Genomic DNA, 23,765 nt, shown 5'->3' with positions numbered 1-23,765 from the left:
TTATAAATACATCGACCCAGACTCAGGGGAATTTTCACCGCCACATCAAAATGAAAACTCCAAGTAGTATGCATCTCAATTATGTTTTTCATTGCACAAACATTTCAGGAATATGTACCTTTGGCTCTGTGCAGTTGCTTTCAAGCAACGATCATCTATTTACTAGTCTGCAGACAAAAAAAAAAGCAGTTCCCCTGAGTCTGAACACACACCACTGATTTTTCCTCTTGTTGAAAGCACATGATAAAAAACCTTGCGTTTTATTCTTACAGCTTAAACAGAAACCTCACCAGGCAGCTTTTTTTGGTTTGTTTTAATGTAAACTTGCCTGAAGTAGTTAATTTTGGGGAAAATGTGTGGAACACTTAAATGATTATAATACCAATTACAATTTTGCTGCAAGCCAATTAAAATTATTATTGCCAATCATAGAAAATAAGTACAGTTTCAACATGAGAAGAATCAGGATGTAAACTCAAAGCAGACTGGCGTCTTATGCATGGCGGTTTTGATGTCAGAAGAGGATTTGTTTCCATTTGTTAATGTATATTTACTAGAAACTTCTCTCGAACATTTATAATTCTATCCCTATCTGACACCAGGCTGCTTCACATACAAATACATCCCCACTGTTTAATGCAATATTTCCTAGTGGTAGAAAAAGCCTCGTCTTTATATAAAATTTAAATAAACTTTAAATGTTGTGTTTCTTCCCCCATCTGGCAAACCAGGTTACTTCAGCGACTGATCTAAAGTATAGTTTGCTTTAATCTGGGCTTTTCAGTTCAATCCACTGATTTGAATTTTCTCATGATATAAATTTGAACCGGCTTGATATTCAGATGGGGAAAGCTCAGCAATACCACAGGACTTTCCTCCATTAACATTAAGCATTCATCCACTTACTTAAAAACACAACTTCTTAATATTGCTAACCTAAAAACCACCATTCAAAGCATCCCCCATCACCATTCCACCTTCCCCCTCCTCTGGGAGACAGGAGTTGGATAGAAATTAAGGACTGGATTGGTTCGGGGTGGGGTGAGGTGGGGAGCAGGGGGTTACCACCTATACTTGCCTGGCAGGTTGTTGATGTAGCCACCATCCATTAGCAAGTTGCCATCTTTGGGGTCGCAGAGAGGCGGCAGGTACCCTGAGAGGGTCATGCTCGCCCGTACATAGCGCCACAGTGAGCCTGGCACACCAAGGAGGGAAGGAGGGAGGAGGAAGGGGGGGATAACATCTCAATAATGTTTGCTATACGTTTCAGATTAGTGTCGACACAGACCGCAATCCAAACACCAGAGCGAGGTCGGACAAAAGAAAGTAGTCGATCCCTGCAAAGGCTAGGACTGTCGTTCTGCCTACCTTTAAACTCTGCTGTAAACCACTGCAAACCTCATTACCTTGCACATAGATCCTGTGTGGCTTGTGCAAAAGGTAAAAAAGTAAATGGCAACCATCACAGAGAATCAAGGTTGTTTCATCTCCAAACTATGTCCCAAAAACAGTGATTCACTGCATATGATCCTCCTTTATAAGTTCCTCAAAATCTACAGACGTATTGCAAAGTTAATAATTAAACCAAGGCAGTAGAATCCAATTTTACTTCTACTGCCAGCTGTGTGTAGGGACGGAGCAGTAGTAGATGTTGATGTGACAATGTTTGGAGATTTTTCACAGTGAATATTACAGGGAAGCAACCAGCCTACTCTGTCCTGCAGTACAGCTCAGTGTCAGCAGAGGGCAGGAGCAGACAAAGTGCTGCATGGGTTGGAAGGATAAGGAGCACCACAGAGAAAAGTGAGGGGTGCTACTATGCATAGAGAATATGTGAATGCTTGAACAGAATTGCATTACTGAAATGTGACTTCAGAAAAAACACCACCTGCAGATTTTCCTCCCTGTTGATTGTTTATTATTTTAAGGGCTTCGTTGAGTGCATATACGAGGTACAATGTGCAACAGCAGGATCCAGAACACATATTTTCTAGTAATAATGATAATAATAATAATAATAATAATAATAATAATAATAATAATAATGATGATGATATTTGCCATCACTATATATTTATGAAAGATATATAGATGGGATGGCTTTAACTAACATACTGGCATGCATAAAAAAGCAAGCAAAGCCAGGGGAGAGGACAACAGCTGGATAGGAGAGATTGAACATGCTCTTGTAGGCAGAGATGACTGAAATAAAATAGAAGCAGGGAATCAAATTGCATTTCAGTCCATTTGACATACACATTTAGGTGAATTGGAACACACAGTGATTTAAATGTGATGTCAACATCTCATGTAGATTGCAGCCCTTCACCATCTCGTCAGTTCAACACTGAATACTGTCTGTTCTCTATGCTTGATCTCGAGCTGATAAATCTGCCAACATCTAAATTAATTGAGGTTGACTTCAATTGAAAATGACAAAGAAGAAAGAAAAAAAGCCAAGTGCAGTGGTGCATGAAGACATGCCTCAACCTTAATGTCATAGGAGAAGTGTGAGTTTCAGCAAATAGATGTGTTCAGAGGAAGCCTGATGATCATGCATCTCTCTATGACCGACAGATATCCAAACATGCATGGAGAAATCCTGAGATCGAATAAACACAGTGGAGTTCAGTGGGTTTCGTGATTGTTTTTTTTTTTTAGGTGGCACTAAGCTAAATGGATAAAACGTGTTCTCTGTGTGAATAACAAAGTCAATGGGAGAGACGGTATGATGCCCTCTGGGCTTTAAGTTATATGTAGGATGTAGTCTTTCCTTCCAAACCATGGGCTCCCAATATCCACCAAGTCAAGGTGGGGTTAGTTACATTGAGAACTTGGGAGGGAGACGAAAGAAGAGGAGGGTAGCCGGGTGGTTGATTGTCGATTTGGGGATGGAGGCGGGAGGGGGGAGGTTTTGGTGAGCGGGTGTTTAAAATCTGACCTGGGACATTGTTAACATAGCAACCATCCACAAGCAAGTGGCCATCCTTGGGGTCGCACAGGGGAGGTAAATAGGGGGTGTAGGAGGCGCTGGCTCTAACATAGCGCCAGACACAACCTGTCAGGAAATGGAGATGGAGAAGGAGCAACACATCAAATATGGGCCGGACTCCACATCACAGATGGGGTAAAAGAAATGTGAAGGACAGTAAAAGAAAGAAAGGAGAAGAATAGAGAGAGACAGAGTGAGGAACATGGAGAAGGAAATGCCTGCAAGATAGTGAGGAAACTGTAAGTAGCCGCAAGTAGCTAAAAAGAGAAATGGTAGTATAATCTCATCAAAATTACTTTTATATGCCTGTGATTTTAAGTAAATATTGCAAATTCTAATATGATCCAACTTTTATATAGAGAGCTAAACTGCAGGAGTACTCTATAACCTTTTAAATGTAACTATTTGAGGGAAAAGAGGTTAGCTCAGAGCTTTGTTCAGAATACTAACAGGATATCAAAATATTTGTGAAGTAAAATTTAATTCAAGGAACAGAATATGATCTGACATGAACAGTTTATTTTTAGGATAAATATTAAAAGCCAATGGTGATGTAAATGAAAGAAAATGAAGGAGAAAGAACAAAGAACCAGAGTACAAATTTGAAAAGAAAATAAAGAACAGTGATGCTATCTGATGTGTTCATTAAGCATGTCAGAGAAATAGTATTAGCACTGTTAGATGACTGGTTCATCCAGCAAGGTGCGATAAAGACAAGGAGACAAGGGATAACTGTAAGAGACATGAGATGAACAGACAGAAACAAGGAAAGAGAGACAGACAGAGAGTCTTAGGCCTCCAACTAAAGTTTCTAAAAAATATAAAAAGGGGAATAAAATCCTAGGTAATTTTCTGTAAAAGATTTGCAATTTCTATTTAGCTTCATATAATTCTTACATTTGTGCCTTGACTGTGTTCCTCACTGGATAAAAACCAAAGTAAGTAATCCAAACTCTCTGCCTTACAACAACCATCAAAGTGACAGTTATTATTTCCTTTCAGTGACTCAAAGTGACATATTCACAATAGCACCAAGCTAGAAATGCTGGACAAAAGCAAACCAAAAAAACCCCAAACTAGAGAAAGCACAGAATGGAGATGAAGGAGTGATGGATGCAACATGGGATGGAAACCACTAAAAGACAACGGGGTAAATGGTAAAGTGTTCTGGATCCTACATGTTGACATGGGAGAAGATTCAGTATTCTGAGGTGAGTGACTACACAGGTTATTTTGTCTTTGTTGTAAACTATAAATGAGCATATCTGTAATGTCTCTCCATGCTCAGAAAGACCAGACATAAAGTTATATATAAAGTGAATTCGGGGAGTTTTAAACATAAATTGGATGGACACTAAACAATGAAAAAGCTAGAGGGTTTTTTTTTTTTTCCCTCATTAGCACATGGCGATAGTAAGAAAGGAAAATCCAGATATAGAAGAGAGAGAGGGAGAGAGAGCGAAAGAGAGAGGAAGAAAGAAAGAATGAAATTTAAGTAGGCACATGATAAGAGGCAAAAGATGGCAACAATGAAACCACGTAAGAAGGCGTAGCTCTAGCAGTTAGTTCATCCACATGCCAAGATGCAAACATAAGCATTCAGCGTGCTTAGCTGCAGGACTGAGACCTGAAAGCTTATGAACTCCTCAAATCCAGCAATCAGCCAGTTAATAATTCAAAACACTGATTTTACATCAAAGATTACAATAACTTCATTTAATGTACAAGACTGAATATTAGAAATGAGCATTACACAGAAAATGGTCAACTGGATTTGAGGGTTGTTTTTTTCCACAAACAGTCGTTTTAGATTGCAGAGATCCATTTTGGCTATTGTTAGTGATGGTGCATTTTTAAGCAAGTCAAAAAGAACACACATCTCAGCAAATACACAGACAAGCATGAAAACATACGTCCTTTCTTTTGTACATACTAACACTTTAATGGAGGCATACTCCAAACAAGGTTGAAACTGGCATGTTTTTTTGTAGGAACAAATAAATGGGTTTGCAAATGAAAGGCTACATGTACCTTTGATAACTGCACTGTAATCACATATTCAAACATTTGTAATTATCCAATCTAGTATTTCTCCCTGTCTCATATATTTTTGATATGAGGAAGTTAAACCTGCTTTCAGAATGACTTAAAGTATCCTCCCACGGGTAGTGGACACAGTAAAAGCGGGCCTGTGTTTTGCCCATTTCCAGCTGCACGCCTTTATTCTTGGATGCTATTCTAGTAGTTTTGCATAATTTACAGCTCAAAAGAAGAAGTGGCTCACAGGGATGACTTTTACATGTACTGACCTCATTATTGGAAATTATGGCCCTGTATATGATAGAAGGTACAAGGAAGCATCATACCCCCCCCTTTAATCAAATATACAACTTGCCACCTACACATATATCCACCATATTAGTATTTGTCTATGTGGTGTACACCCACCTCCAACCTTACTTCTGAGAACATGCAATTCTGCCACTCTCATAATGCATTAGCCAGCTAAATGCTTGTTTACGCTTTATCTTAAGCCTACACGTACAACATTTACAGACTTGCCATCTAGAGAATAAGAGACATTATAATCCCTTTAGTACCTCGTGACACTTGACTGAGTAGAACAACATGCCAGTATATTCACTTGGATAAGAGCTTTGATCACTGTACCATATTATTTCTGACTGATTGCTGCAACCATTTAATTACATATGAAACCAATTTCACACATTAGTTTTCTGTCATTCACGGTAGTAAAAATGGATTAAGTTGGGTTAAATTTAAAAAGAAGCAACTGTTCATTTCCACTTACATGTATGCATGAATGTGAACTATTCTTAAATCCTAGTAAATGTACTCCATGTAAACATAATGTGAAATACAAATGCACTGTAGTAATCTTGACTTAATTTTAAGCTAATAAAATGCTACAGGGGTAACGACCCCTGCGGTCAGAACAGCGCTCACTTACCATCCTGATGAACACGCATAGCTGAGGCCGTGATGTCAGTGGTGACGTTGAAGTACGGCAGCCACAGGTCCTGGGAAAACATTTTATTTCAAAGTTAATGATAGAAAAAAACAAAACCCTCTTGTCTTATGGCAAGGTTGTTGCAATGGAGGAAAAAACATTTTGTCTCACCTCTATTTGCTTGTCCTGAAACACTTTATAGATGCTGGTGTTAAAGGCAGAGCCAGAGAACATGGAGGTGATGGGATAGGTAAGATCCAGAACTGTTTTAAACACCGAATTCATTGCCTGTTAAACAAGGAATTGCAGGGAATTAGTAGATGTTTGTCAGATTTTGGGAAAAACTAAATTGTCATCATATATGACCAAAAAAAGGATTGCGTTGATAGTCCTAGATGTGTGTACTCTACCTTAGACCACTCTCTTGCTCTCTGTTTTGTTCTAACAGCACTCCTTTCTTCTGCATAAAGGGCACCGATGAAAGAGCCAATTGAGGTCCCACCCACTATGTCAATAGGAATCCCTGCTTCCTCCATAGCTTTAATTACACCCACATGAGAGCAGCCTCTGTAAGAGGGAGACAATTTGTCTGAAAACAAGCAAGTACGCATGATGCCGAGTACATTTACAACATCAGTATTTGAAATGGCTTTTAGACTAAAAGACAGACACATTTTCCTAATGCTGCTTTACTCTGTATACAGGCATAGCATAGTGTTTCCACATTAGAAATCCTTCCATACATTATCACACAGACATTAACTGCACATTAGTTTAGTACTGCTGAACTTTTGTGAACTTTATCGGTGCAGAAAGTCTCATCGACTTTGCTCACCTAGCACCACCACCTCCAAGCACGAGAGCAATGCTGTTTCCAGTGAGGACTCGGGCCAGCCGAGAGAAGTCACTATGTCTGTCTGCCGTTTTCTCAAATACCTTCTCATACACCTCCCTCTGCACAAGCATAGGAAGAAAAACACAAAAAAATTAAATACAGGGGTTACATTTTATTTTGTGTAACAATATTATCAAAATATTACAATTACTGTTATGTTGAACAGTGGAGCCTCTAACCCATGTGGACTGTAGTCAATATCAATCGAGCATACTCAATATTCAAAATATGGTTTTTCTCCTAGAATATTGTACCTTCTAGAAATTCTGGTACTGATATCTCTGCCATTCTGTCCACCCCTAAATGTAAATAAACTGAAAGCATCTAAAAAATCCTATAAAAAGTTGACTCTGTACCAGTTTGCTGGGACTTCGTCTGGAGAAGACCCTCCGGGGACACTTGAGGTGAAGATGCCCTGAGCACCAGCTGCGCATGTTGAGCCACTCGACTGTCCTGGAAGGTCCAGGTCCATCTTCTCTGTGCAAAAGGATCAACTGTTTCAAAGCTCGCACTGCTGTGTTTTCCAGCATCTGCTCCAACTGAAGGAAGACAAGACAGTTAAAGCTTATCTGTTGCCATTAGATTTCTTCTCTTCCCAGCTCTTTATCCACACACACATACTTCTCCTAGAGTAGGTTCCTGGTCCCCAAGACCAACAATGAGGATGCAGTCAGCCTGTCGGATGCAGCGCTGTGTCCATGGTGTCATGCTGTTGTCCGTCTGGTAGAGGACAATCCGATTGATGTCCTCCTGCTGGGCCAGCCAGCCGGATAGACGATACTCATGGATACTGATGGATAGAGAAGAAAAGCAGAGATGAGTGCATGGAACAGCATTTTGAGTCAACACAGACAACGTCTTGAAGGTATGAAAAGTAGCAGAGGTAATTTGTTTACATTTTAATACATTAGAAGTATGTAACACGAACCACGCCTACAGCATTTATAGCACTTATTTGCAATGCCTGTCTCTATAAAAATACAAAACTCGGTAACATCTTAACAAGTAAGAAAAAAATAACACACAAGCTAAATGCGTAAATTCAAGTAAAGCCCAAGCAACAAGAAAAAAGGGTTTGTGATAAAGACAAGATTCTTTGATTATCAGACTGACCTGTCCAAAGCCGAAGCACCCAGACGTTCTCTAATTATGTCACTGGTTAAAAGTAATGTAGGCCCTACAAGAGTCAAACAAATAGTGTATCACAAAAAAGTAAAGAACTTGTGCGTTTGTTTGCCGACCTGCTTTAATTTAAATACACAGCTACATAGAAGTCAAGCAATCTCACTAAATAAAAGATTTTTATGAACAAAATTAAAATGCGTGGGTTTACCAATGGCACTAAGCGCATGGCTGAGCTCTAGGTTGAATGCATTGATTGGCACTTCATCACAAACGGGCAGCACTGCGACAGTGGAGAGGTTGCTTGCTGGGTTGGTGACATCAGCACTTGTTGTCATACTGGGAAGACTGAGGGCTGAACCTAAATGATTGAAACAGTGAACAAATGGAGTGAATGAGAAAGTGTGAAGGCTGTAAAAGCACAGCTGGCTGGTGAGGAAGCACGCATGTGTGTTTTACTGCCCTCACTAGTCAATACTTGAATCTACAAAATGAACTAGACTATGTCAAGGTAAATTAGCATTCAACTACATGACCAGAGTGACGCACAACGCCATCCTGCACAGGCGTGGGGGCGTTACCCTGAAAAGAATATAACACTGCTAACTTTAGCCACACTAATCAAACTAGTATGACAAACTAAATCTGTATGTGCAGCCACATGTGCCAGGGATAACGTGCAATAATAACAGTAGTATATATGTGTGTCTCTGCAACATCAGCAATATTTAGAATACCATTTAATTTTTGAATAAAGTGAATAATGGTCTCATGTGGTTCTGCATTAGTTCTCAACCTTGCTCATTAGCGCATGCTCATTTCATTGAATCTGGTCGACTGATCTTTTTTTTTCTTTTTCTTCTGCTCAATTTACTGGACTTACCAGAGAATGGCCCACGACCCTGCTGCAGATTTCCCAGAATCTTCTGACCCAACAAGTGGATCAACCTTGTCACCACCTAAACACAACAGTAGAGAAAATTGAAAAGAAACTAGGTTATTACATAGTACATAGCCACTTAACAGCACTTCAAGGACAAAGTCACAGACCTGTGGATAGCGTCGCTTGATGTTGTTAAGGGTTCCCTCGGGCAGTTTAACCAGCTCAGTGTCTCTCACAGCATGGACCGTTGTGGCTCTTGGCTGTTTGGTCAGCGCCTCCACCTGATACATAGTTAGATTGGATTAGTCCCTCACTTAAAACTTAAAAAAAAAAGAAATTAGAAGAAATCTAATCGAAATTTCCAGATGTGGAAAAATGCAGCATACTGCTCTAGTCCCAATCCTAGCTCAGGACCACAGCTGTTTTTAACTTAATAGTTTTGAGCTTATTTTGATAACTAGTATCTATTCACACATGGGTAGGATGAGACAAAAATGCCTTGTTCTCACCACTCCAATGAGTTCTCCTCTACCATATTCCCCCACCAGTTCTTTCTTGCCATTCGCCTTGCGGATGACTGAACGCAGACGTCCATTCAGAACAATGTAGGTGCAGTCTGACTTGTCATCCTGTCTGTTGATGCGTAGATTACAAAAAAAAGAAGCATATTTTACATTTACCATTATAATTATGACTGAATAATAAGAAATGTAACAGGATGACCAAGTATTGTTTTCACATAGATGCAAATTTTGTTTTTATTTCTTTGTCTAAGTAAAGATGAGAGCGGAGTACCTGTAGAGGGCTCTGCCAGCTTCTACAGCCATCCAATCAATGGCAAAGTCCATCTGCCTGACAAAAGGAGACATCCGGATTGCAACCGTGTGGGCTGCACTCAGCACCACGCTGGGCTGCTCCCTCATGATCCTGCAGGGGGAAGCATATAACAGAAAGAGTGAGAACAAATACTGAATAATTCACACTGGAATATGGTCAAAAGTAGAGAGAGAACTCAAAACCGGGGATTACTTTAGAAAAGAATACTAAAAGTTTACTTTTTTATATTTTAACCTTTCATATTCTCTGGATGTATGTATGAATTTCAAAAGCTGACTTTTTCTTATTTATTCAGGTGATACAAGCTTTGTGTAAATGTGTATGCATGTTTATTTTTGTTTTTAACTCAATTTAGTTTCAGTTAGATTCCAGAGTGGGTTTGCTCATTTCAGTCTAGTTTTTACTGTTTGAAAATGTTTAGTTTTAGTTTAGTGTTTATTAGTTTCAGTTGTTTTAGTGTTTTTAATTATTATTGTATGGAGCGCATATGTTAGAGGCAAGATTTAGGAAAATCAGCACATGTATTATAATAATAATAAAAAAAAAAAGAAGAAAAAACGCAGACGTTTTTGAAAGCAGGTGAATCACAGTCAAATTGTCAATTAAGATGTCCATCGGGCAAGTTGTGATAACAAATTTTACAAAATTAACAGATGCTAAAACTAAGGGTATTTATTCCATATTTTTATTGTATTTTAATTAGTTTTTATTTGTTTCAGATGGTTTCAATTTTTTTTCAAAAATGTAGTTTTTAAGTTTAATTTATTTTTTTTAAATTTAATTTATAATAACCTTAGATATAAGTGAAAGTGACTTAAAGTTATTTGCATCTCTTGCACTTAAAGGTTTATCCACACTAAAGCACTCACTCATAGAACTCAGACTTTGAGATCTTCAAATAAGTACAGTCTCGCACGGCCTTGATGGTAAATATAAGGGGTTCTCCAGTGAGTACAGCAAGCTGGCCCACCATCTCTCCTGGATGGGTGACAAACAGACAGACATCCTCCTGCTTGCCGATCATCCGCTGGTAGACGTGCAGACAACCAGACAGGACAAAGTGCAAACTCACGTCCTTTTGAAGTGAAAAAAGGAGGAAGGGGGGAAAAAAAACACAAAGACAAAAATAACTTTTACTGCTGCAGTAATTTAGTTTCTTTCTTTACTACATCTGATCTATTTCTGCTTTATTAATACAATTAAAAGAGTAACTTGTAAGTTTTCAAAAGGTCATAGGGTTTCAGAATGTGTAAAATACCTGGTCTCCCTGTCTTGCTAACACCCCTCCTGCTTTTGCATGGTGCAGAGTCACTCTGCCGTTTAACAGAGATGGGTCCTGCATAACAAAAGGCAGAAAGCAAAAGTCAAAAATATATTGAGCAGTGACAAACGATAAAGCTAAGTGGAAAAAGACAGTGGATGAAATGCTTTTATTCCACTTTGTTGAGCCTTGGAGGAAGATCGTGCTGCAGGCAATGATCTATTCCTTCACTCACACTTTGATCTAGTTACACAAATTTATTTTGAAAGTTTCAATGTAGCAACACCTGCACAGAGGCACAGATTGCATCAAATGAATTACACAACCCCCTAAAGCACCACTGAACTCCTGCGTTTATTTTTTGTCACCACAGACTCAGTAACTTTGGATTTTCTAAAGCAACAGTCAATCATAAGGAAACCTATTTGCTTGCATTATTTGTCAAAACAAATTGTTCGTCGTATTATGATCACAGCCTGTAGGAGTCATTGTTTAATCCGGCATAGAACAACAGAAAAATACTATCCTTGAACAATCAAAAAAAGTAAAACGAACCTCAATCCTCATAAGCTTTAGGACCTCCTTCTGACCTTCCTCAAAGAGAGCGGCACTGGATCGATTTGACACAGGTGTAAAAAGATTGTCCACAACTGGCTCTTCCTCTGGATACAGATAGATTCCTGAAGGAACTTCATCTACTGTCACCCTCCTCTCACGCTGTTCCTGTGATATGGACTGTAATAATGTAATAGAATAATTATAATGTAATATGCATACTTTGCCAATTTATAATAGGTGTTCCTGCTGTTAAAAGCAGGAATTCTAACTCTAAAAAAACATTATCAGAGAGATATACAGGACTACTCTTTTTCCACACTTTCTCAAATATTTTGTATTTAGCTTAACTTATCTTTAAATATTTTTGGCTTATGAATCATATACTAAATTACTTCTTTGTTATTCATTAACTGTGGCCTATACTATTATCCATTCTGAAATACTTCTGTCATTCTTTAAGTAATTAACCAATGTAATGTATACATATAAGGAGGGTTTATATCTTTTCTCATTTTTGTGATGTGAGTCTGCAGTGTACTGACCCGAGTATAAGTGGGTGGAGTGTTGCTTTCCTCTGCCGAGACAGAAATCCGTCCTCTTTCATACGCCATGTCAAAGTCTGATCTTAGACTTTTCTGTACACCTGTATAAAAGGTCAACATTTAAATGGTTTAATTATTCTTAGGTTGATCTATGTTTAAAAAGAAAAAACGAAATTGTGATGGTGCAAGCAAAAGGCAAAATATATTGTCATTTTTTAAAGGTTTTGCCTGCTTCTTTACCTGCACTGTTAAAATACAAGCGTTTCTAAAACAGTAACATTAACAACTGGTCATATATGTTAAAGTGGGCAATAGGCAAACTTTTTAATATGACCAGTATACATTAGGTGTACATAGCATATTGTAGATGGATGAGCTGAACAGTTTGTGGTATCAGTGTAACACTTTAGCTAACCATTCTCTGCTGGCTTCTCAGTAATCATTCTACATTAAAACATGTTTAAAATATCAGACTGCACTGGAAGAAAGTGTCTGACTATCAGCAAAACTAAAGAACAGTAAGCCAACATAATCTGTCAATACAAGAGAAAGATCCCTCACCAGCAATGTCCACAGGCATTGAGATTGTCCTGCTAAGAGTTGGCACTGTTCCATCCTTCCCTTGTTCTCCTGTTGAGAAAAATAAATACAATTTACAGCATTTCTAAGTCACCCCAAAGCAAAAATAGCACCGGAGAAGACATATGCAGGTTTCATACGCATTTTTCAGGGTCAAATTCAAGCACTTTTTAGGTCCATTTTCAAGCTTTTCCAGCACATTGCCATTTATGTTTCACTTTGCATCGCCTCATTGACCATGTAAAAATTTAAACAAATCATCTTAGATCGACTTAAATGTCCTTTGTTCCCCTTTTGTTAAAACAGAGAAAAATGCACCACACAAAAATACTGAAAAAAGAAATGGTTGCCTTATATCCATGTAGTTTACAAACTCAAAAAACACATTTCTCTTAAAAATTAAGATGTGCAAATGTGAACAAATCAACTTGTTAGAGATATTCACCTCCACTTGAAAAAAACAACAACTCTACAAAACAAGAAAACTGCACCAAACACCACAATAATACACAGCAAGGCCAAATTAATAAGTCTTCTCATCAGATATTGATGCTTCTTTCCGATGTGACACAACAATAAGAGACAGATGTTTGTTTTTTTTAAACACCCGCGCCCAGAAAAATGGTGCCAAAAGGGAGGAGATCAAGTTTAATCGGTTATAACACGAGAAATATAAGTGCCGAGATGAGTAGTGTCACTAAATACTAAATTACTAATTTAGGTGAGGGAAATAAAAAATCCAAATTTTCTATGTTTGATTCACATTAATTTTGACATAGTAACATCTGCAGTAATATTTACACCTCTGATGACATCTTACAAGTGTTAGCTTTATTTTGATACCAAGACTGTTTACACAGAGTTTGTAATTGCAGAGAAATACTCCATTTATTTTGGTCATTTCATTTTCGAGCAGGAAGCTCAGAAAACCCCTCGTGGCCTAACAGGTTAAAGTTAATTCCCAGTAAAACTAACTGTGAGATGTTTGACTACATTGCTGTCTGTATTACTGTTAAAGTCATAAGTGTTTGTTCTAATAACATCATGTACAGTAAGACCGGCATGGAGAACAGCTCTGACTGGGAGAGGCTTTGAACAGATGACATACTCCGTTCAATTCAACATATAAGACTTCACTCATTTCCGACTGTTCGGGGGAGGGGCGGGGTCACACATTGAAACAGACTGACATGCAGCGTTGCAAAGCAGCCCAGGCAAGGAAATTTTGCTTTTACACTTTGCGACTCATTTTATTTCTCTATCTGATAAGAAACCTGTTTGGTCGGATAGTTATTTGTGGTGAATGATATACAGTTTCAAGCATGTTTAAGCACCACATCTGAAATTCAAGCACTTTTCAAACCTTGAAAAGACAATATTAAAATTTATGAATTTTCAAGGATTTCAGCCACCCATACTAACCCTTCATATGAAGCTTTAAAGCAACCCTGTACACCTCAACTAAGATTCGGCTTCTCTAACACTGGGAGTTACTTAATCTGTATGCTGACATCCTACCTGGAGTTTCACCTTTAACAGCTGCTTCTCGGTGCTCCTCAGGTACCGTCAGGCTGCCAAAGCGTTTGCCATGGCGTACAGGACTGGTGCGAGTAGGGTGGGGTGACTGCGGTGGCAGACGTGAGGGATGCATTTCCTGTAAAAATAAGTATAAGTAGTGTATGGATGAGAGTGAGGTAGACGGTTCATTTGAGTGTGTGTTCACAAGGTGGAAAGTACAGCATGATATTAGTATTTAGGCACTGAAATCATGATAACAGCAGGATGTGCATGAGGATGAGGTCCAGGTCACAAGGGTTATAGCACTTGTGAATCTATGTTACCGGTAACTTTACTGGTTGAGTGATAACTATCATATTACAGGAATTCTGTGGACCATTTAAAAGCATTTGAATGGGCAAACACACACAAGAATTTTAGCTTTTCTGAATATGTCTGTACTCCTGATACCCACACCATATTGCACACCACCAGATCACAGCTACAGCCACATACAAGCAATTCAAATTAACTGTCCTACACAGACTAATTAAACTAATTTCTAATTAAAATAGAATTTAGTGAAGCATTGTATTTCATCTGACTTCTGCTGTGATATCCTGCCAACCAGCTTCTGACGATCGTTAATTGACGTGCTCAAAACTGTCAGTGGCTCACTTTCTTCAGGCATTTCTCCCAATTCACTGAACACTGCGGTTTGTAAGCTCCCGCTAAAGAAAGGCAGTTTAAAGTCTAGCTCCATTTTCAACATCAAAGCCTTCTTAGCACATTACTCCTCGTCTTAAATATTTATATTGGCTTACATTTGATCTCAGGACTAACACCATTCTGAACTCTTTGATGACTATAATTGGGGGGTTTTGGGGTTTTTTTTAAGGCAATTAATCAGTTTAAGACTTTCTTTCAAACTGGTGCCTTGATAAGATGAACTCACATGACTGAAGAGCTCATTGGTCAGCCCCAGATAGTTGTGCAGGGCTAGCACTGTTACTCTTTGGAGACGAACCATGATAATCTGAAATGACAGAACAGAAAGCCGGTCATTTCAAGCATGAAAGGAAAACAATTAGTTTACAGACGTCGAGCCAAGAATACAGGGTGTGGAAAACGAATCCATAAATACGACTCTAATTTTAAGCACATCTACAAAGTGAAACAAAGAATAAATATTGGGCAAAAAAACCCCCACAAGAACACTGAGGAATAATCAACTTTATTACAACTCACCTGTACTACTCGCACTAGACTCTCGGGATATTTCTCAAATATAGACAGGAAGGCTTCTACAGGCAAACGGAGAACAGTGGAAACCTCTGCAGCCCGTGCTGACACTGTTCTATAAGGCTTCTGGTGGCCCTGCACACAAATATCCAAAAGAATACTTTAAATTTTCTCAGTCTACCTGTATTTACAGAAGCTCTACAGGTGGCATGTTTCTAATTAGCAGTTTATTTGTTTTTTATATGTAATGACCCAAAAAAATTACTTAATTTCAATTAACACAGATTTAGAAATGAATGAAAAATAAAAAATGAATGCTGGGTTTCAACCAAATAATTAATTAAGAGTGTTGTGTAATCCCAGTGAGAAAAGGTTAAGTGAGTCAGCAGGTGAATGTGCTGTAGTATGTAGGTGTGGGCCAACACAATGACACAGAGTCATGTTATCTTATTTAGTGCTGTGTAAATGACTGCTATGAGAACCGGGAGGGCCTGTATAAGTAGGTGTGGCACAAAGCCTTTATGTGAGGTAAGAAGTAGGTGTGACCTACTGTGATGACATCCAGAATGCTCAGGAGGCTATGCACACTGTCTCCTGGGTAAACCTCTTTCACCACATTTTCTTTGCCATCCTGGAAGACAGGAGTAACGCATTCATATCCATGTACACAACCGAGTTGTTTTCTAGGAACTTATACTCAAGTTCAACTTGAGTGTGTACATAAAGATTCACACAATCAATATATATATATATAGATATACACAATCAAGTATCAATATAGATAATGCCTGTACTAACATCTCCCTCAGGACTTAAAACTTGGTAAATATATCCAATATATCCTCTTGTGGGTAAGCACCTTGGTAAACCACTTTGCTGCTTGCGTACGTTTGAACAAAGTCTTTGTGCAAACTTACAAAACATACATTAAACTATAGTCATAATTAAAAACAACAGTTTATTGCATAAAACTCAGAGGTAAACATGATTAAAGGGACACAGAGCCTGCATACCGTTCCAGTAAGGCACAATTCTAGTTTTCCATCCTGAACAACATAGATGCTGCTGTCGGGCTGGCCTGGCCTGAAGACATACTCCCCTTGTTGGAACTGCAAAAACACCATGTGTTTGCACAACTCCAAGAAGAGTGGCTTCTCAAAGTGACCCAGCACCCTGTATGAAAGGACAAAAGGGAAGCTTGGGGGTTAGGAGTTACACTCAACGCAAACAGTTGCAAACACTTGGTTTGCACAAAGGACAATTAAAGTGGTCTTTCTGTTTAGTTTTGGATCTATAATATTATCAATACCTTCAGTGATGCAGTGTTTATCAAAGCAAGTTACAAAGCACTTTGCACAGAGTTAAAAAAAAATATGCAGAGGTGAATTAAATATTATAATACAGTATGTGACATGAGAATTTATCAGTTGATGGTTCAATAACAGCAGGTACAACAACAGTTGCCTCAAAGTGCTTTTTATAGTAATGTAAAGATCCTATAGTATTCTGGAGAAAACCCCAACAAATCAAATTAAGCAACCCCCTATTAGCAAGTACTATGTGACAGTGGGAAGGAAAAGCTCCCCTTTAACAGGAAGAAACCTCCAGCAAAACTGTGCTTAGGGAGGACCAAGCACCTCGATCTATGTACTCTGGACTACAGAACACAATCACACAGACATTAAACCTACCGGACATTTTTAAGCATGTAGAGCACCTCAGAGGGGAGGTGGGAATTGGCCACATCAAATTCAGTGAGGTCTGCCTCCAGCACTGAGGGAGGGGGCTCCTTAGCCTGAAGGGTGGGAACCTCCTTCTTAAAGCGCAGGATCCTACACAAGTCACATGCAGGAAGATAATAAGCAGGAAATAAGAGGAAAGCAACTGCTACATAAAGAATGTTAGTACAGTCAAAATAGCGTATGCTTGGTGAGAGTTAGCTTTCAGATGTACTTTTTGGCAATGTTGAGCATCTTCTGCTTCTTCTTTAGGCGTGGCCGTGAAGAAGAGGATGTACCCACAAGGGACGAGGTAGACTGGGAGACCTGATGAAACAGTTTTGTTTAAATATTACTCTGCCCTTTTTTTATTATGTACTATACACTGAAACACTACAAGAATGACATATTTCTGTGTGTGAGAGCTAGCTAGAGCTTTTATACAGGCTGACTCACTTTACGCATGATCTTTCGCCCATAGAACATCACTTTGTCTCTCTTGCGGAAGCGGTATTTGGGAGCCTCCTGAGCTTCTAAGTCTGTTAAACATAACAAATGACATTACCACAGGTATAAACACTACTGACTTCATGACTATCCTTATGTGTTTTAGATGTATAGTGAGAAATGCATTTCAGCAACTACTGACTTCGAAGCTTGATCCTCCGCAAGATGAAAAAGATCAGGATGGCGATGAGGACTATGGCGATACCTGCACCAATTACCATCCCCACCATCTGAATAAAAAGGAACCAAAGAGGGAGAACGTCAGTGGCATACATTATAGTATTTACAACAGTAAAGCATTTATTTACTTGGATATTTTAATATTAAGGATTCAAGGAAGTTTTATTGTCATTCTCATCGCATGTTTACATGAGGTAGAACGAAATTACGTATCCACGGTCCCGGTTTCCATAAAAACAACAGAATGACAAGTAATAAAATAGTACTATAATCGTACTATAATATGATGCCTAAAAGGAGTACTATAATACTACTATAGTACTACTTAATAGTATTAAAGACATTACCCAAGTAATATTTTAGTTAAAGTATGTGTGTTTTCTAAAAAGAAAAAAAAAAACTAAGTTGAGGCCATTAAAAACAAATAATTTTATTTTCAGTTTTTCATCATTTGTTCATTGTTATCATATATTACCAGCAGTAAACATGGTTACACCCACTTGAGATGTATTAGGTAGTTTCTGTTTCAATTTATTTCAAAGTGTACAAATCTACAGTTCCCTTACCTGTGTGACAAATTGGCTGTTGAATGAGACTTACTAAGACATGAAATCAAACTGGATGCTCACCATGCTCGTTTGTAGTTCCTCCTCCACAAAAGTCTTGATGTTATCAAACCCGTCCTAATGTAACAAGAGAAGATACAAACAGTAGAGTTAATCACAAAAGACAAACAAAACAAAATAAAAAATATTTTAGATATCGGTCCCAACCAACTACCAGCCAATAACCTGCCTCAGTACCACATGGAAGCTCCTTTAAGGCATCATAGTGGCTAATATGAACAGGCATATGGCTAAATATATGAGATGGGCTCAGAAAGGAATTGGCAAGACTAGCAGAGGGGCGAAACAGCAGCTACTGGTAGAAAGAGCAATCGCAAGACAGACTGACTAACCTGTGCACCACCTGAAACCTAGAGCTGGTCACTAAGAGTCTATGGATACCGACCACGTAACTGAGCAATTGTCAGCCACCTCCTCCTCACCTACATTGATGACATTAAACTGCATGCCAAGAGTGAATGAGATATTGATTCACTTATCCACACCACTAGGATTTACAGCAATGATACTGGAATGTCATTCAGACTTGAAGTGTAGTTGGATGGTGACAAAGAGAGGGAAGGTAGTCAGAACTGAGGGGATTGCACAACCAGAAAGCAGCATTGCAGACAATGAGGACAGCTACAAGTACCTGGGAATCCCACAGGCAAATGGAAGCCATGAGAAGGATGATAGGAAAACCACAACTAAAAAAAAAATACTTGCAGAGAGTAAGGCAAGTCCTGAGGAGTCAGCTGAATGGGAAGAAGAAGATCCAGGCAATCAATACCTACACCCTGCGAGAGATTAGATACCCTGTTGGGATACTAAGCTGGCCAAAGGAGGAGACGGAAGCCATGGCCATCAAGATAAGGAAGCTCATGTGCATGCATGGAGGGTTTCACCCCAAATCCAGCATCCTGAGACTTTATGCTAAGCAAAAAAAAAAGAAAAAAAAAAAGGCTGGGGACTAGTGAGCTTCAGGACCACTATCCGGGATGAGACAACAAACATCCATGATGACTGCCTGCTTAGTAAATACCTCAGTCAGCAGAAACACAAGAAAGAAGAGGAGCAAGGACAAGAACCATGATGGAAGGACAGGCCCCTGGATGGTATGTACCACCAGCAGATAGAGGAAGTGGCTGTTATCCAGAAATCCTACCAGTGGCTGGACAGAGCTAGACTGAAAGACAGCACGGAGGCACTAATCATGACAGCACAGGAACAAGCTCTGAGGACAAGCTCCATAAAGGCTGGGGTCTATCACACCAGGTAAGACCCCAGGTGCAGGCTGTGTAAAGATGCCCCTTACAATCCAGCATATAACAGCAGGGTGCAAGATGCTAACAGGCAGGGTATACATGGAACGCCATAACCAAGTGCCGAGATGGGATTTTTATTTTTTTTAAATCATCTCCTAGTACGAAGCCCGGGCCTGCAGGCACTGGAATGTGAGAATGCGGAATTTGCCCTTGCAGAAGGACTGCCTAATGCACATGAAACAACAGTCAAAGGAGATGAGAATGCAGTAACTCATCTGATCCTCTTCACACTTTGCCCTTACCATGTTTCACACAGTTACAAACTGATTACCACACAGAGTTTCACAGTTCTTGATACTATTAATAGACTCGGGATTTCAGATATAAAATTACTGGGCTCACAGGCAATATATTTTGGCTTTTCTTTCAACTAAGGAAATCTTTATTACTTCAATTAAGTAATATCAAACTCAGCACTTACTTTTTAAATAAAGACTGTCAGTTCAAAGAGTTTGAAAAGAGTGCAAAGATCTTGTGGCCAAGATAGGCTTCTTTATGTGTCTTTATGTGTGTGTGACACTAACAATCCATCAGATACCATATTGCAAGAGTAAGTGTAATAGGTGCTTTAGCTGACAGCCAGACAGTAAGACTGCATGTCCGTTATCAGTCATTATTGATTACTGTATGTTTAGCTAAGGGTTATTAAGCAGTAAATGTCTTAAGCTGGACACGTCACTTTGATAGTGGAAATTAGAGATGGTAAGTGCATGGACAGCATGTGCACATGGAAATGCACTACACTTGCAGACTTAGAATAAGAGTTCAAAATATAGTTTAGAAATCAGTGAGTTGAGTGTGGAAAGTGTACATGCATGTGCATTTGTCTCAAAATGACAACCAGGACAGATCTGTCACTGTGCATGCATGAAAAACCATATCCAGCTTTAAAAAAATAGAAAAAGAGCGGCTTAGTCTACACACTCTAAAGCTAACTTTGTTTCAAATGAAAGCTCAAATTGTGCACCGCTAGGGTGGTCAAGAATGACCGAGCTAAAGTCCTGTGAGATTTCCAGATACAGACAGACAAACTGGTGATGGCTAACCAACCGGACATGATAGTGGTGGACAAGCAGATGCCTCTAGTGATGTAAACGTAGTCTACACACTCTAAAGCTAACTTTGTTTCAAATGAAAGCTCAAATTCTGCACTAACTGGGAAGTTTTAACTTTAAAATCAGAAGTAGAGAGAAGTAGAACATGAAAAGTAACCTTTTCAGCTCATTATACATGAGGTAAAAGTCAGCAAAATTTCCCCAGTCAAAAGTGATGTCAGTAGGACAGAAGCTGCAGTATAAATGGATGGTGCATTCATGGACAAAAGTGGTTCAGTTACACCCTCTCTTACAAAGCAAGAAATGTCAACCATATTATTGCAAGGACGAAAGCAAACGTACGTGCCTTTGTTTTTAAATGCACTAAGTTTACTCAGCAAGTAAACATAAATTCATGTTTAACTACACAAGTAATGTTGTTCTGAATAGAGGTTCAAAATATTTCTAGAAGTGGATTTATGCTTCCGCTTTAAATGCAGTGTAGTTATATCATAACTGCAAACCTTTCCGAAACACTATATTCATGGAAAAATGCAGTGCTGTGATAAAAAAAAAAAAAAAAAAAAAAAAAAAAAAGATAAGTAATGTAATTTGCTCGTTTGCTGAGGAGGACGAGAAGTTTTAAATGGACACCTGTTTCAAGGTCTCTTTCTAAAACCTAAAAGTCAGCTTTTCATATTTTTGTAAGCACAAAGTTATGTGCTAATACAAGTCACCAGCACACCGTTTTCTACTGGCAGATTGCTGTGGCTTATGTTAATGACCTAGAAGCCTGTTTCCACATTAGGATTGTGAAAGACTGTCCATCCGCTGAAGCAAGGACACGTATACAAATAAATACTGTAGTCAAAACCAACCTCTTGGCTGTGACCTTGACCCTCTTGTTCGGAGGTACTCTGTCCCATTGTAACCCTGTTTCTTCATAGGGATGGTCCATCAACAGCCACTGAGAACAAAGATAGATAAGCATACTCAACAGAAAGCTATTTTGACATGGCACGGTATGAAAAACACAGATAAAAACTTTAAAATTATGGAGAGGCAAATTCTATTTAGCTGCTTAATTGTCAGGGGAATGCTCTTGTGCATGTTGGCTCATTGTCATGCCTGTGATTTTTCCTGCTAACACAAGTCAAAAATATCTCTTAGGCTGATCTAAGGAGGATGATCATTCATGAGCCAACATGTTTAGCAAAGCAAAGTTTTTCCTGACATTAAACTGGCATTCATGGAGAATACCAGTTTAATGTAACTTGTTGAAACTCAACATAAAGCATTCTTTGACATGTTACAGTTTGGTAGTCTATGCTGCCCAGCTGAGTGAGAAAAACACAGTTTGCACTATCAGGAGTATGAGTGTTACTTTGGACGTGCATCCACACAAACAAATTAAATAGTTCACAGCTGCAGAAAAAAAAAAATAGTGGGGCAGAACGAGCAAATGTAGTTCAAAGGCAAAGAAGTTGTTAGCACACACAGTTGCATAAGTGAAGAAGATTTCTCAGTCCCTAACTAAAGTTTATGGATTAGCTGTCTAACTGCATCTATTCTTCAAAAATCGCTTCAACTGCACAGAAGAAAAGGGATCCAAAAATTTGCATCCTACAACAGCATATTGCTGAGATCACTGGTCCAGTCCTTTGTCTTAGTTACACAGAAACACGGCAGGCTTGCTAGATAACAGATAAACGACTACACAGGTAGTAACTCATTCCCCCCTTTTCACCTTTTTATCCTTTCCCATTCATCCAAATAGGAATGATTTTCTTGTTGTTCCACTAAATTTGTGCCATTTTTAATGGGACATTACACGATGATGAAATTTAAAAAAAAAAAAATCAAAAAGGCAGAAAGGCTGGTTGACAACAGCTTTGTGTTTGTTGGGTTTCTCCAAAAGTTGAATCTGTTCATCTGGACGTAGCGTTTTGTGGGAGAAACGTTTCGTCACTCATCCAAGTGACTTCTTCAGTCTCAGCTGACTGCAGGTTTCCCCAAACCTTATAAACAGTACATTTGCATAATGACTGAAACCAGCCCACTGAAGGAACAATGGGCTGTGAGGTCAGTTCCTTAATCATAATTATGCAAATTCCCATGACCATTGATCAACAATCACTGACCAAAACCCACTGATCAAAGACCGCTGATCAATGGCCATGAGTACCATTCACAGAGAGTTGGGGAATGGCTGCAATCACAGCATTGTAAGATGGCGAAAGATGTACCCTTAGGCCCTTAGGTACACATCCTGGACAGGGAAGAACGCTGGTTTGAGCGCGGAGTCAAGGAGGCCATTTACGTGAAAAGGGAAAGACCATCTCTGAATCGAGGAGGGGGCCTAAGGGTACATCTTTCGCCATCTTACAATGCTGTGATTGCAGCCATTCCCCAACTCTCTGTGAATGGTACTCATGGCCATTGATCAGTGTTCTTTGATCAGTGGGTTTTGGTCAGTGATTGTTGATCAATGGTCATGGGAATTTGCATAATATGATTAAGGAACTGACCTCACAGCCCACTGTTCCTTCAGTGGGCTGGTTTCAGTCATTATGCAAATGTACTGTTTATAAGGTTTGGGGAAACCTGCAGTCAGCTGAGACTGAAGAAGTCACTTGGATGAGTGACGAAACGTTTCTCCCACAAAACACTACGTCCAGATGAACAGATTCAACTTTTGGAGATTTACTTTCCTGGATGATTGAGAATGCATCAAGACGTTTGCTGGGTTTGTATCTTAGTTTTTGTGTGTTTACAAGTGACTGCATAAGTGTAGAGGCTTTTGTTGTTTTCTGTTTATTCTTTTGCACATATAATTTTCCTTTAACCACTGCCATTGTACACTGTAGTATTTTACCTCCCCAGAGAGATACACACTGAGCAGTAAGAGATGTACAAGTTTATCCAGGCACATACCACCTAACTGCCCACGTCTGCCAGAGTACAGACAGATTCAGCTGACACAGGCATTTATTCTATAGCAAAAACAACAAGCCTCA

The 23,765-nt window shown here is 39.0% G+C and overlaps 1 protein-coding gene across 3 annotated transcripts in view; it reads right to left on the bottom strand.

Moving 5' to 3' along the window:
- The window catches only part of pnpla6 (patatin-like phospholipase domain containing 6), a 31,216-nt gene that overhangs the window by 4,746 nt on the left and 2,705 nt on the right, over positions 1–23,765 (bottom strand). The window contains exons 2-30 of one of the 3 annotated variants that reach the window (XM_005454780.4): positions 21,627–21,715; positions 18,414–18,467; positions 17,747–17,834; positions 17,554–17,636; positions 17,333–17,424; positions 17,071–17,211; positions 16,393–16,552; positions 15,930–16,010; positions 15,386–15,514; positions 15,093–15,173; positions 14,159–14,294; positions 12,623–12,691; positions 12,062–12,162; positions 11,517–11,696; positions 10,959–11,036; positions 10,570–10,775; positions 9,659–9,790; positions 9,373–9,496; positions 9,031–9,144; positions 8,864–8,939; positions 8,192–8,341; positions 7,972–8,035; positions 7,480–7,648; positions 7,215–7,397; positions 6,799–6,917; positions 6,374–6,530; positions 6,135–6,251; positions 5,964–6,033; positions 2,942–3,058 (exon numbers count right to left, since the gene is read on the bottom strand). In XM_005454780.4, coding sequence (XP_005454837.1) covers positions 2,942–3,058; positions 5,964–6,033; positions 6,135–6,251; positions 6,374–6,530; positions 6,799–6,917; positions 7,215–7,397; positions 7,480–7,648; positions 7,972–8,035; positions 8,192–8,341; positions 8,864–8,939; positions 9,031–9,144; positions 9,373–9,496; positions 9,659–9,790; positions 10,570–10,775; positions 10,959–11,036; positions 11,517–11,696; positions 12,062–12,162; positions 12,623–12,691; positions 14,159–14,294; positions 15,093–15,173; positions 15,386–15,514; positions 15,930–16,010; positions 16,393–16,552; positions 17,071–17,211; positions 17,333–17,424; positions 17,554–17,636; positions 17,747–17,834; positions 18,414–18,467; positions 21,627–21,674 — 3,319 coding nt within the window. In that variant the 5' untranslated portion in view covers positions 21,675–21,715. Of the gene's footprint in view, positions 1–1,078; positions 1,196–2,941; positions 3,059–5,963; positions 6,034–6,134; positions 6,252–6,373; positions 6,531–6,798; positions 6,918–7,214; positions 7,398–7,479; positions 7,649–7,971; positions 8,036–8,191; positions 8,342–8,863; positions 8,940–9,030; positions 9,145–9,372; positions 9,497–9,658; positions 9,791–10,569; positions 10,776–10,958; positions 11,037–11,516; positions 11,697–12,061; positions 12,163–12,622; positions 12,692–14,158; positions 14,295–15,092; positions 15,174–15,385; positions 15,515–15,929; positions 16,011–16,392; positions 16,553–17,070; positions 17,212–17,332; positions 17,425–17,553; positions 17,637–17,746; positions 17,835–18,413; positions 18,468–21,626; positions 21,716–23,765 lie in introns of all 3 variants that reach the window. The other 2 variants (XM_005454779.4, XM_005454781.4) reach the window with 2 other exon arrangements.

This window comes from Oreochromis niloticus, linkage group LG6 (assembly GCF_001858045.2).
Source record: "Oreochromis niloticus isolate F11D_XX linkage group LG6, O_niloticus_UMD_NMBU, whole genome shotgun sequence".
NCBI classification, from domain to species: domain Eukaryota; kingdom Metazoa; phylum Chordata; class Actinopteri; order Cichliformes; family Cichlidae; genus Oreochromis; species Oreochromis niloticus.
The sequence above is the reverse complement of the archived record's forward strand: the minus strand, read 5'-3'. Positions and strand labels throughout refer to the sequence as shown.